This window comes from Netta rufina (genome assembly GCF_964035555.1).
Source record: "Netta rufina genome assembly, chromosome: 5".
NCBI classification, from domain to species: Eukaryota; Metazoa; Chordata; class Aves; order Anseriformes; family Anatidae; genus Netta; species Netta rufina.
The window spans coordinates 49,925,464-49,945,772 of NC_140128.1; the positions used below are offsets into that span (position 1 = coordinate 49,925,464).

Here is a 20,309-nt window from a genome sequence, read left to right on the forward strand (position 1 = left end):
GTGATATCCTAGTACTGCTTACAGGAATTAAGGATACTGCAAAGTCAACCTTTTTGCCTTGAACTCCAGTGGAAATTTCCATGTGTTTGTTCCGGTACATCATGATGCCAGTGCATGCTCTCTCTGTTATTTATGTTCTCTCTGTTCCCTAATATTCGCAGATCAGCTACCTGTATCTTGCATGTATGGTCTGATCAGCCAGCACACCATTGCACTGGTCCCAGGCATAAGAGCTGCATTAGGAAAAAAATGTCATCTCAGACTGAAGCACTCAGTCTAAATCCAGATAATTAATTATTACTGCAATAGAAGTGCTATGTGGAGTCACACAAGGTGAAAAGCTACTTATAGATAAATTAATAATAAAAAAGGAAGTAACTGAGTAGCTAACACAAATGTCCACATGCACAGTCACATCATCATTTGAAACTTTTTTTGTGGCAGTGTCCAGTACATATCATGCGTATACAGACAGTCAAATATGCCATATACCTTCAGTTCCTCTTAGTTAGTGATCCCAAATTCTGATGACATATGAAGAAAGAAATTGATAGACTTCTCTCACTGATAAATGGAAAATTATTCCAGAAAAGTGCAGATATTGCTAATCAGCTTACCTTTTAATCCTGAAGGGTAACAGCCTTCAGGATGGACACTTCTGGGCTAGAAATGAGAAAGGGAGCTGAGAGGCATGATCACAAGGAGGATTAATTTGGCTGAACAGAATAAAAAATTAAAAAGTGGAAGTACGAAGAGTGACACTGTGTACCTGATCTGTATGTCTACCCAGAAAGGCAGTAGGTGAAATCTGGATTGTGGCAGGAGTCTTTAGCTGTAGCAGAGACCTTAGGAAGATGTCCCAGGAGTGAGACTGTCTCCTCCCCTTTCTGAGTTTCCCCTTCAGTGTCAGATGGTTATACTGGAAAAGGAGATATGTTCTCAGAGATGGCAAAACATCTTTCCCCTGAATGTTTCATTTTTCCATCTTGATTCTCTTTCACCTCAGTCACCTGCACAGAAAAGGTACATGCTCCACACGGGCACCAATCCTTCCATCCCTCCTCTCCGACCCCACCAACACAAGAGGTAGTCCTGGCTGCTTATTGGCCATTCATATGAAGCTGTAGATTTTTATTTTATTTTATTTTATTTTATTTTTTGAGTCTCTCTGAAGGTTTTCTGCTATGAGACCCATCAGCTTCATTCCTGCCCATGGGGACCTCTGCTCTGACAGCCTCTGCTGATGTATAGGGTGCAGTCATCTCTGTAAATAGTAGATACTGCACCTATCTACAAATGAGGACTAATCCTTCCCCAAAATCCTACAAGTTTCTATAATCTATGCTCAGTGATTCATGTTTGCTCCACTGGTATTTCTTTAGAAGTGTAATTCAAAATGTCACTTTCACAACAGTGCAAACCTCATCTTTCTCGTTAGTTGTCAAAATAAGAGGTTCTTTATACATGATAGATTGCCATTGCCATAGTGAGCTTCATCAGCTGTACATGAATGAATTAATCTATTGAATGAGTAAATTTATGAAGCAGATAGCTAATGTAATTTCCCTAGCTACTAAAATAAAACAGTATCTGCAATGCTTTCAGAAGGACCTTGCCATGTTCATCTGACCTTTACTGATTTTTTGCACTGTTCTTATATAGTTTGAACAGGCTTAAACAGTAAGCATACTGTTATACATTAAACAGAGCAAATAGTTATTACAGTAGCTGTAGAGCAAGCAGTGACAACATTGCTGGACACAAAGTAATACCTGATGAATGCCAACATAGCAAAACCAGCACTTACCAAATGTTCTTGGGTCTCAATGGCTCCACTGTTTCTTGCCACCTCCCAAGGTTCATGCCAGGAATGAATGGTTTTTGTATTTTCACAAGTATTCTCTTGGACAGGGGCTCTTAAGCAGTAGCAAATACCCTCCTTCCCCTGCTTTTTTTGATTCAGTCTTCAGAGGAAAGCCAACAGCAGTATGGCTCCAAGATCAGACACACTGAGGAAAGCTGGTTCCTTTATAATGCCTGGAAATGCTCACAAGTTATATTGTTAGCTGAATTGCATGTGACATGCAATTTTTTCTTATTTTTTTCTTTTTCTAAATTGCATCTCATACTTGGAATATCTACCTCTTTCTTTGAAGCTAAGGATCGCTTTTGTTCTTTTTCCTGTATCTGCTTCGAGAGAGAGAAATTTCAGTCAAAGAATGTCAAAAAACTCACCTTCCATGAAATTATGTTTCAAAATCCAGAGAAATTTTAAGAGGAATCAAAATCATAATTATAGTCTAAGTAGAAACCAACTATATTTTATATGTTTCTTTGAATAAACATAAGGACAGACACTAACCTGATCACAAATATCAAATCATGCCTATTTCACTTTCTTTCCTATTTGAGTGTTTGAACAACTTTTCTCTGTTTACAGCTTTAGTATTAATAAACCATTAGACCATAGTTAGCAACATGGTGCTATGACAAGATGACCCTCAATTAAGGCAAAGTAGGAAGCCTTTAAGTGGTACAGTGGTTGCCAAATGAAAAAGACTAGTACCCTAGCTATTGCTAAGGATACCACCAGGCCACAGTGATACATACAGGTGAACATAGGTCATTGTAAAGAACCTTGTATCAGAGACTCTCAGTTAGAGAAAAATAGAGTTAATAACAGTGAGGCCAGTAAATGCCTGGGAAATCTGAATGCCCACATGCACAAATAACTGTGAATGCAACTGCATTAAAATTTGATAAAAATCATGCTTACATTCATGTCTACTGCAGCCTTTGCAATTCACAAGTCTGATGATCGTGTCAATGTGCTCACTGGGTTGCTGCCTGCTGTGTGTCTGTGTTAACCCAGCTGCAGCCCTGAGCTGACTCATGTGATGCCAACAACTCTTGCAAAAATGAATATATGCACAGGGAGCACACATTCCTTTTCTCTGGACTTCATGGATACAGATTTGCCTCTCTCAGACACATGGATTTAACCCTGTAAAGATTTCACTGGCTTTTCTTCATTATCATTGCAATGGTAATTTGCTTCCCTTCTATTTCAAAGCCCTTCAGAAACTCTTCCCACCTCTTTTATCGTCTCCCATTCAGCAACAAAAGGTCAACTCCCATTTCTGATTCACTCTTGATGATCATCTCCATTTGTTTTGCCAGGCAAATACTTTATTTTACACTCCCTATACACTGATCTGCAAACCTATTTGAGATAATCTCTCTAATTACTTCTCAATAGTCTCCTTTGTACAGAGAACCCCAAAACAACAGAAACACAGTATAATGAGTATTACTTGTAGTGTTGAAGGAGGTAATTAGAGGGATTTATTGTTTTCCATTGTGGTGTAGGAGTTAGCAAATTCTGATCCAGAATGAGGAGGGGAAAATGGTCTTATGGTTGGGGTATGATGACTCCTTCGACATGACTGCTCTGGGGAAAATGCCAGAAGAGCAATTTTCCCTGCTTTTTTTCCACCAGCTACATAAGATGCTGATATTATTGCCTGAGAGGGAACTGAAAACCTTGACCTCTCTGCCCATGGAGAGAAATATCACAGGAAGGAAAAACTCCGTCTCATACATGCCATCTGGCTCCAAGCAAAACTAGGGATGAAGCACTTCTCCCCTGCAGAGTAGATAGTTAGAGGCAAAAAGGCTCAGAAAATTTGTTTAAAAACGTCTTTGCAATTTTTTATTTTTCCCAAAGAGAGTGAGAAGTGCATTGTCCTCTTAATATTGTACAAAAAGTGAGAGACCAGACTGCACTCATTTTGTCATGGCATAGGTTTCTGGCCTCTTCTGGCCTCGAGTGTATGTAAGCATAACAACTGATAAAGATTTGTACTCCAATGATTTTTTTTATTCATGTTTATATAACATTCATTCCAAAGGCCCTTCTATGCCTGTTTCGTTTTCCCTTCTGTAAAATAAACAACAGAGCTTTACTGTGTCCACGGGATTTCACCACCCAGGCAGGCAACCACTGAGTGCTCATGAGGCTCACTATAATTTCTGCTCAGATTGTCCCTCATTTGGGCTTTAACTGGTATTTTGCCATCAGGAAAAAAACAAACATGATCCTGGGTCATTTTATAATGAAATTCTTTGTTCAAGAGGCTTTTAAGAAACAGTGAAAATGAAGTTAAACCAAGGAAACAAGATGTCTTTAACCATTGACTCTTTGTTAAATGATTATTTAATATTTTTTGACCACAGAAATTTTATTTCTGCAATGTCATATCTACCTTGTAACCAGATGGCTGGATTTATCAAACAGTATCCATAATTACTGATGCACTGAAAGTTTTATTAGCTAGCTACATTCCCGGTGAAAGGCAAACATGAAATGAATGAAAACTGATTTTCTTTAAATCTGCAGCTTTACAAAAGCTAAAGTTTTCTAAGTTGTTTTTATAAACTGTTCCTGTTGTTACACTGAGGCCCTTGCATGTGTTTCAGATCAGTTCCGGATCAAACTGTTTCATTTTTAAACACACAGAAATGAATAAACCCTCTGTTTCCTTGGTGCACTGAGAATTCTTCCCCTGAACCTTTACAATGTATGGTTCAGTGGCTGAGCCAGAGCTGGATCATGTTTAACTTATATCTAATTTACTTCCCTTCTGTAACAGCATGGGGGATGCAAGAGATAACAACCTAGATGGGAAAGTGATGGACTTTGAAAGTTTTTCCTTAAAATACTTTTTTTTTTTTTTTAAAGTTTAGAATTGTTGATGTCATCCAACTAATTTAAAACTTATGAAAAGATTTTCACACAACCCAATCTCCACCTGCAACCCTTATGCACTACCAAACATATTTTCACCAGGCTGCCCCCAAGGTGGGATATTCAATTGTTTAAAACTGATCCCATGGGGGTAACAAATCCTGATGCTCTTTCTCCTGTTCCCATCTGTGTGCATATGTGGGCCTCCTTGGCAGGACTGTAGAGGGAGGGAGCAGGGACATTAGGAGACCCAGCATCTCAAGCTTGGTCATATGCCATCTATTCTAGGGAGGGATCTATTCCTTCCAAATAATCTGCTCCACCAGGGTCAGGTTGACCATTTCCTGAACAGTCACAGCACTTCACTTACTGATTTTTTTTTTTTCTTAGAGGTCCTAAAGTGAATTTCAATGTTTTCAGACTGCCGCTCACAGAACAAAATAGTTGATGCTCAGTTTGAGGTGCCTTGTTCTTGAAAGAGCATTCAATGGAGAGGAGTGTGAAGGCACTGTGCATACAGTGCACAACCTGCAGCAGTTTGAAGAAAAAAATGACTTTATTCTGAAATTAGACAGAAGTTGTAGATTTCTGTTTCCTTTCTCAGTGCAATAATTAAATGCTAAAATCAATCCCGCCTGCAGTACAGTCGATAGGAATCTACAGCTCCAATTGACTTCAAAGTGGCATGTATGAATGCAAAATTTTGGTGTAAAAGTGATGTACTCGCCTAAAGACTCAGAGATTTAAGAAATAAGGACTAGGCAGTTTGTTGGAAAGCATCAAAAGAGTTACCAATAATTACAGTTTTAAAGAACTGAAAACCTGATGGTGCCTCTTTGCTACAAGTCTCCTGCCGCACATTGCCTGTACTGCCACTTCTTTGAAGAAATATAGCTGGCAAGAAAGCTCACTTGACTCTGTAGGTATTATTGGCTAAGTCAGCAGTTTTCCCAGGGACTTATGGAAAATTCACTGCTTGACTTGTCAGCCACCAAGGAGCTCTGGGTGTTGCTAGAAATAACTTCTGAGTCACTGAAAATCTTCTGACTTAATCAAAGCCAAAAACCTTTGGAGCAATTCTGGGTGGTTCAGGTGAATTATTGTGACAGAAGATGAAGAGTGTGGAAAGGGTGCTGCACCTGGGCAGAGGATGTCCAGGAGCAATTTGGATGATCCATTGATGCCAGCTGAAAAGAAGGGCTGGAAGTGGGGTGGGCAAACACTTGAAAAAATTGAATCGATAACATAAAACAATGTAATTAGATTCAGTAACATAAAATGAAGCATTTGGTTTCTTATGTAGTGGTTGACAAGTTTGTCTAATCTGCAATGGCACATGATATGCAGTCTGGCTTCTCTGTACTGTTTTATCTCTAGTTCTCTGACTTTTCATTATTTTTAGAGCATACATCTGAAGATTCCTATCAAATGTGCACTGTAAAGCACAGCTCTTAATAACCATGTTTTTTCTTGGGACAGAGTTAATTTACTTTGTAGCTGCTCACACAACTCTGTTTTGCATTTTTGGTGAAAACAGTGGTGATAACACACCAGTGTTTTTAGTTGTTGCAGACCAGTGTTAGCATAGAGCCAAGGACTTGTCAGCTTCTCACACTGCCCTGCCAGCAAGGAGGCTGGGGGTGAACCAGAAGTTGGGAGGGGACAGGGCCATGACAGGTTACCCAGGCTGACCACAGGGATATCCCATGCTGTGTGATATCATGCTCTGCAATAAAAGCTGGAGTAAAGAAGGAGGAAGGGGTGGACGTTCGGAGTGATGGTGTTTGTCTTCCCAAGAAACCACTACATGTGATGAGCCCTGCTTTCCTGGGGGTGGCTGAGCACCTGCCTGCTGATGGGAAGTAGCAAAGGAATTCCTTGGTTTGCTTTGCTTGTGTGCACAGCTTTTGCTTTACCTACCAAATTGTCTTTATCTCAAACCACGACTTCTCTCACTTTTACTTCTCTGATCCTCTCCCCCATCTCTTCTGGGGAGGATGAGCAAGAGGCCATATGGCATTCATCCATTCATCTGCCTGCGGGGCTAACCCGCAACAACCAGTACATATAAAACATTGTCTAGAGTGAAAATGAAGTTAGACAAGTAGAATAACTGTTCTCTAGGGATTTATGACCTCTTCAGGATGGCACTAACTCCCTGCAGCACTTCAGTAGAAATCTCTTGGTCTTTCTTCAACTGGTCTGAGCATCTTAACTGATAAAAAAATGGAGATTATGTTACAAACTAAAAATACCATGCAAGTAAAACAAATATTTTTAAGTGTTGTAATTCAGGAGTAAAGAGTATAGCTCTAATACTGGAAGAATGAATTACAGAAATTTTAAGGACTGTTTTGCACTGACCTAGAAATCTCCCTTCTTCATTCCAGGCATCAACAGTCAAAAAAGCACTGGAAAACACTTTCCACCTATCCTCTCTCCTCATTTACATTCATTTCTGCTGCTACTTCATTCTTTTCATCCAACAGTCGAAGATGTCTCTCTGGTCTTCTTCAAACTACAAGTACTCCTGTCACCTTGCCTTGCTCCTGACCCCCAGTCTCATAAATTCCCCTCAGTCTTTCATTCTCCTCTGGTACTTTTCCCATGAGAGAGTGTATCTTAAATTTTCTCATTCAAAGAAAACCCAACCCTGACCTTAATTCAAGTCTTTCCTCAGCACCTTCCCCTTCTTCCCCTGTGGTTATTATTATCATTTTTCTGTACTTACAGTCATTAGGGAAAAGGTGTTCTTCTTCCAAATCCTCTTCTAGACCAGTCCTGGAGGAGTTCAGGCATGCTGAGGTGGCTCAGAGGCCAGGCATGTCTGGCTGGGATGGGACACACAGTGCTGCAAGTGGCCTTGGCATGAGCTGCTCCCACAGTCACACAGCTTGGTGTTGTCCCTTGATCTGAAGCAAAGCTCTGACCCTGGGGACCTCCCATCTTCAGCAACGCTGGATTGTTTAATGTTTGTCTAACAGCCATGGGTGGGAACGTGTGTGGGCCTGAGATGCTGATGAAATGGAAGGGCAGTGGCCATGCCATGAAGGGAGGCTTTCAGGTCACCTCCCTGCTGAGCTGCTAAAGCAGTGGCAGCTTTGGCCATCTCACAATCTGATTGGGGCTGAAATATGCCCTGTACCATGCAATGGCAGCTCCCTAGGTTGTCACCAGTGTCCCCTGGCTCTGCAGAACAGGCAGAGTGGGGTGAGCAGCACCCATCAGTGCTTGTGCTCAGCTCACCATCCTCTGCCAAGAAGCTGCTGGGATGCTCCCCAGCTCTCTGAGCAAGGAAGACGTGTGCATTGGCCTCCTTCATAGTCTCATGTAAGTCCTTTTAACTGACTTGGACTTGAGGTCCTCCAATAAAAAATGCATTCCCTTCCTTGCAGGGCAGTTGAAAAGGTGATACCGTAGTAAACTGGGAGGTACAGAAACCCTACAGAAAATAGGGACTTCAAAAGATCAAGAACAGGAAAAGGCTCTGAAGTAACAAGCTGTTGTAGTACATTTTTAAAAAGCAATTTTGTCTTAGTGAAGGGCAAAACTTGTTAACCTCTCTGGGCCTTTCTACTTAGGCATCTGTATGTGGTTATTAACTCAATAGTTGCAATTCAGGGAAACCAAGAATGTTCAGTACAACTTTGAATTGTGTTATACACTTTTCAAATCTGTCAGTGTGCAGCCCACAACATTCCCTACCGTTGCTCACAACTTTCATTTTTACTGGATGGCAGGTCAGACTAACAGCAAACAGAATCAGTGCTCAGATAACCTCCCTCCCCATTTAGGGCTGACTGTGGGCAGTGCCAGGTCAGGCTCCCTGTGACTCTGACGAGAGCAGTGCTGCCTCTGAGCACTTCAGTAATGCCCATTTTCTCTGACAGGGCCTTGACACCCAAAGTAGCAGAGTGTGGTGCTTAGTAAAGGCACAGGGAGACCTGCCTGTCAAAATCCATGCAAAACGGAGGCAAAACACTGTTGAGTTAAAAGAGTCCAGTTGTACAATAAGGATATATAGCAATGTCTGCTGTTTCAGCTGACTAGAGAAGTCATCAAGGACCAAAATCCATATCCTAGCTTTTGGCTAAATACCTGCAGGTACTGTGCTGGTGGAGGGCGAGGGGAGGTGTGTAATCCCCCTGGAAACACAAGGGCACAGCAGATCAGCAGTCTGCTCTGTGTGCCTGCTCTCCCTTTTTTTTTTTTTTTTTTTTTTCTCTCCCTTGTGTCAGTCTGCCTTAAGCATGAGGAGCATCAGAATGTTGAATTGTGGGCAAAGGTTGCTTTTCCTCTTCAGGGGGACTTTACACCCCCACCCCTCTTTCCAAACACCTGTAAACTTCTCACTTTTTCTGCTAAATTGTCTTGTTATTGCTATATTCACATAGTTTCACCATAGCACTGAAATTCCTCAGTGAATCTGTTCAACACTCCTGCCCTCTTCCAACTCTTTAAGCACCTTCCCCAAACCCATCTAACTCTTCAACAAAGAACTTTACTGTTTAGTTGAGAAGTCACTGGACTGTTTTTGAAGATTTTGGGTGGTTGTTCTTGTTGGTTGCTGTTGTTAGGAGGTTCCAAAAATATTACTGGGCAGTATCCTCTCAGCTGAAATAATTTTTCCATCCTCAAATAGTTGGTTCAACTCCATAGGGCAGGAAGTGGACTTACATTATTTTCTATAAGTTACCTATTTTTCTTCATTCTTATCTTTTAACCTGTCCCAAATAGTGCAGTTAACTGCTAACCTAACATGCTAACCACTGCCAAAGCATGTGAGCAATAAATGTGTATCTGTATGAGAAGCTCTGGATAAAGAGCCTAGTAGTTTGGCAGCCCTGTGTGGAGCTGAAATCCCTGGCTTGGCTCCAGCAGCAGAGGCTTGCTTCTTCAAGCACTGTTGGAACAATTGATTTTATTTTTCTGGGAGTGAAAATGAATTAGACAAGTAAAACTGACTAAGCCAGAAAACAGTCTACTTATTTTCAGTAGAGCATTTTTCAGACATCACTGTATTTCTTTCTTTAAAGTCTAGAGACAACAGGATAATTATAGAGACAATATTTTGTGTTTAGTAAATCTTTAGGTCTCTGTGAATAGGTTGACTTGTACAATTTTTTTGCCTGTGGGTCTGGGAAAAGGTCTGTGCTTGCCCACATGAAAGGCCCTATTATCTCTCACGACATATGTGCACATTCCTGTTTCCTCCCATCCATATGACCTGTCAGGACTTTCCCAGACCAAGCCGCAACAACAGAAGCATTTAACATTTCTGACCCAGCCTTGCCAAAAGCTAATACCCTCCAGCAATGGCTAGAAGCCCAAGGTCCTCTCAACTCAGCTTAAATTCCTGTCCCTCCTCAGTTGGAAAGCAGAGTTTAGACTGGGAAACTGTTGGTGGAAGTATTGTTGCTAAGTTCAGGCTGTGTTTGTGAAGCATTTTGTGGCCTATCACTTCTTAGTGCTGAGATGACATAGTAAAGAGGTCAAAACAACAAATGAAGACAGTTCATCAGCACTATCAAAGTGTTCTACATTTCAGTTAAACAGCACCACCATTAGAGAACCTAATGTGATTTTCAGATTGTGTTTGTGGAATCACACTGTTCCTTCTCAGGAGGTACTGGAGTTCAACAACTTGATGAACACCTAGAACATTCAGAGGGGAGGACTGTTGTCAGTCACGTCTGTATATTCAATCAACAAGATTGGGTGGCGAATTATATCCAGCTTTTGAAGGTAAACAGTTTGGAAGAGCTAAAAGAAGAGGTGGCTTTTTTGTTTGTTTGTTTGTTTTTGGTTTTAGTAAGAATGTCTGCAGATTTTCTGGCTCTTTGGCATCCAGAGGAAGCTGTAAATAACATTTAAAGGAAACAAAGGAGAAGTTCCCAGGGGAGATACCTGGTGGAGAACAAGCATGCAGCAACATCTGAATCATGGAAGACCAAAGCTGAAGAGAGAAGCTACAGCCAAAAAACAACTATTTAAATCAGGCATCATAACTTTGGATTTGCTGGACCACAAAACCTTATTAAAGTCCCAACAATTGTGTTTGAGTCACTAATGTGAACAAGTCACGTGAGAGATAAGAACTCAGTGGCTCCAGGAAAGCTGGTAGCCAGATGTTGCATCCTGTTATTGCCAAGTAATTCTTGTGGTCTGACACCCATCACCTGTGCTTCCCCAGAAGATGACCTCAGGAAGCAGGCTATACAAATTAATTTAGCAGTATGTTTTTTTGATATTGTTGTTCTCTCTTCCTTCCTTCCTTCCTTCCTTCCTTCCTTCCTTCCTTCCTTCCTTCCTTCCTTCCTTCCTTCCTTCCTTCCTTCCTTCCTTCCTTCCTTCCTTCCTTCCTTCCTTCCTTCCTTCCTTCGGTTTCACCTGTTTCAACTGGGTTTACGTGGCAAGGTTTTGGTAGCAGGGGGCCATAGGGGTGGTTTCTGTGAGAAGGATCTAGAAGCTGCCCCATGTTTGCCAAGGGCCCCACTGCTGACCAGAGGCGAGCCAATAAACGATGCTGTTTTGCACCTCTGTGAGAGCATATTTAAGACAGGGAAAATAACACTGCACCACACAGCAGCTGGGAGAGTGAGAGGAGTGAGGAACATCTTTGCGGGCGCCAAGGTCAGTGAAGAAGGAGGGGGAGAGGTGCTCCAGGCACCAGAGCAGAAGTCCCCTGCGGCCTGTGGTGAGGACCATGGTGAAGCAGGATGTCCCCCTGCAGCCCATGGAGTACCACAGTGGAGCACGGTTCTACGCTGCAGCCTGTGAAAGAGACCATGGTGGAGCAGGTGGACCTGCATCGATGGAGGCTGCCACCTGTGGAAGACCCATGCTGGAGCAGATTCCTGGCCAGATCTGTAGCCCGTGGAGAGGAGACCACACAGGAGCAGGTGACCTGGCAGGAGCTGCTGCCCGTGGGGGAGCCAGGTTGGAGCAGTTTTCTCCTGAGGGATGGACCCCATGGTACAGACCCATATCTGGAGAAGTTCTGGAAGAGCTGCTGCCTGTGGAAAGCCCACGCTGGATCAGTTCATCAAGGACTGCATCCCGTGGGTGGGACCCCACAGCACAGGGGATGAGAGTGACTGAGAAGGAGCGGCAGAGAAGTGCTGTAGACTGACCATAACCCCCATTCCCCCGTTCCCCTGCGCCACTTGGGGGGAGGAGGTGAAAGAGGGTGGATGGGGAGGGGAAGGTGCTTTTGGTTTCTTTCCTTTGTTTCTCACTTCTCTCGCTTGTTAGTAATAAGCAATAAATCTTACTATCTCCCTATGCAGAGTCTGTTTTGCCTGTTACAATAATTACTGCGTGATCTTCTTGTCCTTATCTCAACCTTTGAGCTCTTTTCATCGTATTTTCTCACCGTTCCTCTTTGAGGAGGGGGAGTGATAGAGCGGCTGTGGTGGACCTTGGCTGCCCACTCGAGCGGAACCACAACACCAACACAGGCAGAAGTGGAATACAAACAGCTTTGTGCTTGGAGAGCCCAGTAAATCCAGTTCTGCTAAGGAGCCCAGGTGTTACTGTATGTGCACAAGACCTTTAAAGATGACCATTCATGCAGTGACATTCAGCTTTCAGTGGCACAGAAGATAGATTCTTGCCCAGCCAGAGAAGTTGGGCCCCTTCCAAAAAAACTAATGAGGAATGGAAATGGGATCAAGAAATTTGTTCTTGTAGGAAGCAATGGCTGGCCTGGAGGGAAAAAAGGGTTGTTCTGAACCTAGGAGCATCCATCCTCTGGTCAAGGAAACATTTCATGGGTTTGTGTTTCTGTTTCCATTCTTAGACACTGAGTACTTTAAAGGTTTCAGAGACAAAGAAGACTTCTGTAATTCACTGTTCAACAGAAGAGAGGGAAAGGAAGGTTCCTCAGATGACGGTGATAGATTTGTGGAGTTTCTGAGCTGAGAACTGGACATACTGGACATGAGAGACATAGGGAGATTACCAGCCAGGAGAAGGAGGGTTTAGCTTCATGAAAGGGTCTGTGGAACCAGTGAGCAAGGTAGGGAAATATTTGTCTGTTGAAGATCTCACGGCTGCGTTTTTGCCCTGGGACATTTTGTATACAGGGCCTACTCCCACTTGTCCCCAGCTGTCTATTGAAAGAGAGGAATAACGTCATGTAATATTGGTTTATTTTTTAATTAAGGATCAATTCCAGTCTCTTCTTGCAAAGAAGTCAGTGGGATGTGCACAAGTTCTCTTCTCTGCTCTATGGAGTACAAGTGCTCTGGCCTAGCCTTCCTTGAGAGTTGGGTTCACAATTTTCCCCATGAAGAGGATGCTGTAGGTGGTTTTGTCAACAATCATCATCAGGAAGGGTCTGTTGAATTTGATGACATGAGGAAGAGGGAAAGGTTCGGACAACCGTACCAATTCTATCATGGTCACTGCAGCTGCCTCCGTACCATTCTCATTAACATCCACCTCAGCCTTGTGAATTGCCTGTAAAAGAAATAAAGATTAAAATTTAGGCACAGAGTAGTGAGAAGCAGCTGGTGACAAACTTGCTTGCTTTAACACTATGAGAAGGAATTTTCAAAAGAAAGCACAGAATGAATGAATGTAGAACTGATGTGAGGAAGATTCTCTTGTCCTGTGAGTTAAGGGAGAATTTTATTTACCACTCTGTCAGAGTCAAGCTTGGCTGCTTGCAGAGACTAAGCAGCATGGATAGCATTTATTATTCAGTTGTTTTTTTGAGTAAGATTTTGTCCTTAACATCTAACACCGAGGAGGAATGTTTTCATTTTGCATCAATCTATGTGTATGCAGAAAACCTCTTTCTGCTAAGAGCTGACAATAGTGACATGCCAATTCTGAGGTGATCAGCTAATGCAGTAATGAAAGGCATATTCATAGAATAAGAAGACCATTCTAAAATTTATGTAATGACTTTTGTATTAATTACTTTACACCAGATTTTTGTGAAATTACTCACATTATCCTTTCCAACTCCATTCACTTCTTCAGGGTCTTTAAAGTTAATTTGCAGGATTGTTATGCAGGAAACAATTTAATGCTAACTCTAAGAACAATAACCATCTAATCTCTAAACTTCTTTTATCACCATAAGTGAGCCGTGGCTGCAATCCAGAAGTAGGATCAGTCTATTTGTGAAGATAAAACCAGCATGCAAGCAGGGCAGGCAAATCTCTTGATCACCATCCCTGCTTGCATACTTACCTTGGAAACCATAAGGCGGTCACCTTCTGCCACTCCAGAGAGGTCAGCATTATTACTGAATACATCTGTCACACCCATTTTTATAAACATGTTCTTGACATCATAGGAGCCAGAGATGGAGAATTTTGGAAGGTAAAGTTCAATTGGTCTTTAAAAAAAAAAAAAAAAAAAGAAAAAAAAAAAAGTGAGATTATAATTGCAAGATCTTTCAACACAAGGGGTGACATAAGAGGTACACATCTATTCCTACTACCTGTGGAGCCTAGGTCTGGTTAAGACAGTGATAAATCCCCCATTAGAGAAATAGAAAATGAGGTACCTCTCCCACCAGCCACAGTCTAATCAGTGGTGCAGGGACACAGTACTCATTTCTGAAAGTGACTGCTGAAACGCGTCATCTAGACGCTTTCCAGAAAGAGAAATTTCCTTTCAGATTGGATCCTCCCTTGTCCAGCTGGGCTGTTTGGGGCAACGTTCCCAAGTGCAGGATCCCCACAGGTGGCAGTGCTCGTATTGCTGTGTCTGGAGGAACTGAGGAGAGGGTTCGTCTAATGTATGAAATCTGATATCTCCTTTGAGGTAAGGGATCTGTGCAATGCTTTCTCCTCAGAGTTATGTTTAGCTGCTCCTTGTGGCATCCTATGCTTTGCCTTGCCTGGATGAGTATCTACGGTCTGTTCAAAGCTTAAACAAAAGAGCAGTCAAAGGATAACCTTTCTTCAAGTGATTGGCTCCAATTAGACACTGTGTCTTTTAGCAGAGCATCTTCCACCTGCTTCATTGTCCCTTCATCAGGCAGAACAAACAAGGCAGCAACATCTCCTTTATATGGGATTTCTACTACCCAGCAAGACAACTTCTCATCCCGATGGATATTATGGACTTTGCTTTGACGCATCATTTTGACCTTAACAGAATTCTTGGCATCCACAAAGAAGTCATCATCTCTGGTGTGGAAACTCTTGAAAGGTTGTTCCCAGTAGCCTTTTGATAAAAGAGAGAGTATAGAATTGAATAAACTGAAAAAGGGATGAATAAGTGCATGACACATTAGTTGATGCTCAAAATATTAGATTTGAACAGTAAATTCAACAACAAGCCTATCTCAATTTAAGGATTTTTTTTTTATTTTTATTTTTTTCCCCTGGTCATGGAAAGAATCTTTGTATCATTTCTATTGTTTAAATGAAAATGACACAATGAAAATACAAGTTGAGGAAAAGACCTGAGCCTTCATCTGCTAAGTTGATCAAGAATCCTGTGAATCTCTGTGAATCCCATTATATGGGCTCCAGGGTTATTGCTTTGTTTTGTGCCATCCATGTTTCACTTTGACCATGTCCTGCACAAAGAGCTGTGTCTTTCAAAAAATGATCATAAGCTCATGCCTTCTGAATATTTCAGCTCAGAGCCTGATTAAAAATGATATGGGATTAATTACTATTTCCATCTTTTCTTCTTTTTTATTTTTTATTTTTATTTATTTATTTATATATATTTTTTTTAACTTATAGAAGATGATTCTTCATACCTGTCTTTCAAATATTTCCTTATGTCATTGAAAATTAGATGATAGCTTAAATTCACAATGTGAAATATATATATATATATAAACTTGTTTCTTAGGTCTGGACAGAATTGTGTACAACTGTTACCAACATTTGTCACTCACCTTTAAAGTAAACATAGTTAATCAGAATCATCAAAGCATCTGGACTAAGATTCTGCAGGAAATCAACAAATTTGCCATGGGTTTTTGTTTTTATATAGTTATTGATTTCATTTACCGCCCTTTCAGAATTCTGGAAGTCACTAGAAATAGCTTCAGAATCATAAAAAGTTGTGACATCTTCCAAAAACTTTTGGCGCAGTTTCAGTTCATTATTTATGAACAGGGCATTGCCCATACTCAGCTGGACTTCTCGGTGAGGATCATTCAGCAGCTGAAGGAGTCTCTGAAAGCTATGATGGATCTCCTGCTCCTCCAGCTCTGTCAGGTTGAAAGCGAGGCATTTGTGCAGTTGACTGAGCGTGTGTGCTCTGGCGCCCAGGGAGAGCATTGCAAAGGCAGTGGAGAGGCTCAAAGGAGAGAAGAAAACGTTCTTGTTATCTTCCTCCTCTGTGACCTGCTTGTAAAATCTAAATGCAAAATCAGCATTGCTGGGGGCTATCTTGAGGTGAGCCAAGTTTTCACCTTCAGCAGTGGAATGAGGTGTGTCTTGGTCCTCCTGTTCACCACTGCGGTTGGGTATATGAAGAGCCTGGACTTGAAGCCCAACAAGCACCAAAGATAAATACAGTGCAGACTTCATTTTCATTCTGAATGGTTCTGTTAAGAATAAAACATACAAACAAACAACAACAACAGCAACAAAAAAACCTTTTAGATCTAGAGAATGTTACATTTCCTGCATTAAAGCAGTTATATTATTCAAGATACTGATTTTCAGATATCAGTGTTTAGGATTACTGCTCTGAATAGAAGTAGTTTTCCACTTGGCCTCCTGGCTAGTTGTTTTCTAATCTGTTCTGTCAGCTTCTAATCAACAAGCAAAGAAAGATACTAATGTGACACCACCAGAGAAGAATTGATATTGTGTAGGTTTTTGTGAGGTATCACATTTGAAACAGTCCTTGCCTTTGGCATGGCCTCATTGCATTTCTAAGGTTATTTCTAAGTTCATGGCTGAGTTCACCTGTTGCCCCCATGCATTCAATAAGCAATTTAGCAGAACTGCTTTTTGCTGAAAAGTTTCTGAAGTGCCTGTGATCTCATTATGACTTCAGCTGCACCTGAATTTACTTCTCTGGGAGGAGTTTGGTGTTTCACCTTGGAATCAACTGAAGATTAATATGCATTTGGGACTGTATCTCCCAATCATCCTACCACTGTACCTATGAGCTGTATCAACGACTGAATCCTGCTCCTGACAAATACAACATGCTCCAAGAAGCCAAATTTCCAATTACAGAATCACACAGAATCATCTAGGTTGGGAAAGACCTTTACAAGATCACCTCGCCCAACATTTAACCTAGCACTGCCAAGTCCACGATTAAATCATGTCAAGCTCTACATTTTCACATCTTTTGAAGACTGCCAGGGATGGTGACTCAATTACTTCCCTGGGCAGCCTGTTCCAATAGCTCACAACCATTTCAGTGAAGAATTTTTTCCTAATATCCAACCTTAACCTCCCCTGGTGCAACTTAAGGCCATTTGCTCTTGTCTTATCACCTGGTGCTTGGGAGAAGAGATCAGCCCTCACTTCTCTAGAGTTTCCTTTAAGTTAATTGTAGGGAGTGATAAGGTCTCCCCTGAGCCTCCTTTTCTCAGCTGCTCCTCATAAGATTTATTCTTTAGACCCTTCACCAGCTTTGTTGTCCTTCTTTGGACATGCTCCAGCACCTCGCTGTCCTTCTTATAGTGAGGGGCCCAAAACCGAACACAGTATTTGAGGTGCAGCCTCGTCAGAACCAACTACAGAGGGACAATCACTTCCCGAGTCCTGCTGGCCATGATATTTCTGATACAAGCAGGATGTTGGCCTTCTTGGCCACCTGAGCACACTGCTGGCTCATAATCAGCTTGCTATCAACAAATACACCCAGACCCTTTTCCACCAGGCAGCTTTCCGGCCACTCTTCCCCCAGCCTGTAGCATTGCATGGGTTTGTTGTGCCCCAAGTGCAGGACCCGGCCCTTGGCCTTGCTGAACCTCATACAGTCTGTCTCAGTCCATTGTTCAAGCCTATCCAGATCCCTCTGCAGAGCCTCCTACCCTTGAGCAGATCAACACTGCTGCTCAGCTTGGTGTCATCTGGGAACTTACTGACGGTGCACTTGATCCCTTTGTCCAGATAATTGATAAAAATATTGAAGAAAACTGGTCCCAAATACTGAGCCCAGGGGGACACCAGTTGTGACTGGCCTCCAGCTGGATTTAACTCCATTCACTGTGACTCTTTGGGCCTGGCCGCCCAGGCAGTTTTTAAACCAACAAAGTGTACACTCATCCAAGCCATGACCAGCCAGCCTCTTCAGGAGAACGATGTGGGAAACAGTGTCAAAAGCCTTACTGAAATCTAGGTAGACCACATCCACAGCCTTTCCCTCATCCACTGAACACACCACCTTGTCAGAGAAGGAGATCAGGTTCATCTGGCAGGACCTGCCTTTCGTAAGCCTGTGCTGACTGGGCCTGAATGCCTGGTTGGCCTATAGATGCTGCATGATGGCACTCAAGATAATCTTCTCCATGAGCTCATGAGCTTCCCCAGCACTGATGTCAGGGTGACATGTCTGTAGTTTTCCAGGTCCTCCTTCCATCTCCTCTTGTAGACAGGCATTGCATTTGCTAGCTACCAGTTAACTGGGACCTACCCTGATGCCAGGACCATTGATAAATGATGGAAAGTGGCTTGGTGAGCCAACTCTCTCAGTACCCTTGGGTGGATCCCATCTGGCCCCATAGACTTGTGTACATCTAAGTAGTTTAGCAGGTTGCTAACCATTTCCTCATGGATTATGAAGGCTTCTTTCTGCACCCTGTCCCTATCTACCAGCTGAGAGGACTGAGTACCCACAGAACAATTGGTCAACTACCTCAGCCTTTTCCACATCTCTTGTCACTGTGTTTCTACCCACATCCAATAAAGGATGGAGATTCTCCTTAATCCTCATTCTCTTGTTTATGTATTAAAACAAAACAAAACAAAACAAAACATTTTGCAGTCTTTAACACCAGTAGATAGATTGAGGCTTTTGCCCTTCTAATTTCCTCCCTGCACAGCCTCACAACATTTTATAGTCCTCCTGAGTGGCCTGCTCCTTTTTCCAAAGGTCATAAATCCTCTTTTTCTTTCTGAGCTCCAGCCACAGCTCTCTGTTCAGCCATGCAGTTCTTCTGCACCAGCTCATCTCTTTGTACGTGGGGACAGACTGCTCATGAGCCTTTAAAAATTCCTTCTTGAAGAGTGTCCAGCCTTTCTGGACTCTTTTGCCCTTCAGGACTTCCTCCCAAGGGACTCCATCAACCTGTCTCCTATACAGGCCAAAGTCTGCCCTCCAGAAGTCCAGTCTTAATTTTCCAAGGTTCAAAAACTATTAATTCATGACTGCTGTGCCCAAGACAGCCTCCAGCCTCTGCAAAAGGTCTGGCGGGGCACCATCTCTTGATGTCTCACCAGCTGTTTCAGGAATTTATCTTCCACACAGTCCAGAAACTTCCTAGACTGTTTCCTCTCTGCTATGTTGTATTTCCAGAGGACATCTGGTAAGTTGAAATCCCCAACAAGAACAAGGGCTAGCGATTGTGAGACTTCTCCCAGATGCTTATAGAATATTTTATCTGCCTCTTCAGCCTGGGTAGGCAATCTATAACAGACTCCCACCATGACATCTACCTCACTGGCCTTCTCCCAGTTCTTACCCATAAACACTCAACCCTGTCATCACCATTGTCCAGCTCTAGACAATCAAAAAACTCTCTAACTTACAAGGCTCCCCAACCCCTTGACTCTCCATCCTAGCCCATCCCTTCTGAATAGTTTGCATCTATCCTTTGCAGTACTTCGGTCATTAAATCATTCAGTAATTAATATTGTGTAATAAATGGCAGAAATTAAAAACAACAAGGATTCAAAGTCTTCTTAGAAAGAGTAATATGGTACTTACAGCGCAGTTTAAAGAGTCTGCTGGATCTCTCTTTCACAGTGCTCCTTCCCTATTCTTCGTTTTGCTGGCTAATATTAAGTCAATGCCCACTGGTAAATATTAAACAGAGCAAATAAGATTTATTTGCAAGGTAAAGACTGAGTAAGCTATTTATTTTTTTTTTGGACATCAAACATTGTAAGTCTATTTTCCTGTCATATACACAAAATAATGCCAGCATCTAGGGCTCTGAGAATAGAGCAAGAGCAATGGCCTTGCTATTCTTATGTTTGAACTAAACTGTGGACAAAAGAGCTTTGCAAGGCAGTGTGGCAGAGCAGCGGTAAATGAGCTTTAGAAAACAGAATACTAGAAGAACTGGTAATCTAAGAAAGGGCCTGAATAAAGTCTGGAAGTAAAATGGGTGGTGTGTCCTACCAAACTCTTTGCATGGGACATCCTATGCCAGGATGCCATCTAACTCAGTTCCTGAAGCAGCAGCAAGTTTTGTCAGGAACAGCCCAGTTTCTCCGTGCTGCCTTGCAGTTCGTGTTGAAGATATACACTAACTTGTGTTCTTTGAAGAGCTCACTAAGTTATTACATAAATGATAGTCAGGAGGAGTATTAAGCAGATTTTGGAGAGGCCTTTAATGGGTATTTTGGAAACTACAGAAACACTAGATGAAAAGCAAAGTATCAGC

The 20,309-nt window shown here is 42.2% G+C and overlaps 1 protein-coding gene across 1 annotated transcript; it reads right to left on the minus strand.

Annotated features, from left to right (window-relative positions):
• Positions 1-13,000: 13,000 nt before the first annotated feature.
• LOC311210205 (alpha-1-antitrypsin-like) lies at positions 13,001-16,263 on the minus strand (the record flags this gene model as incomplete). Its single annotated transcript, XM_084287995.1, has 4 exons — positions 13,001-13,210; positions 13,952-14,099; positions 14,665-14,935; positions 15,624-16,263. The coding sequence occupies 4 exons, from the start codon at positions 16,261-16,263 to the stop codon at positions 13,001-13,003; spliced, it is 1,269 nt and encodes a 422-aa protein (XP_084144121.1).
• Positions 16,264-20,309: the final 4,046 nt, after the last annotated feature.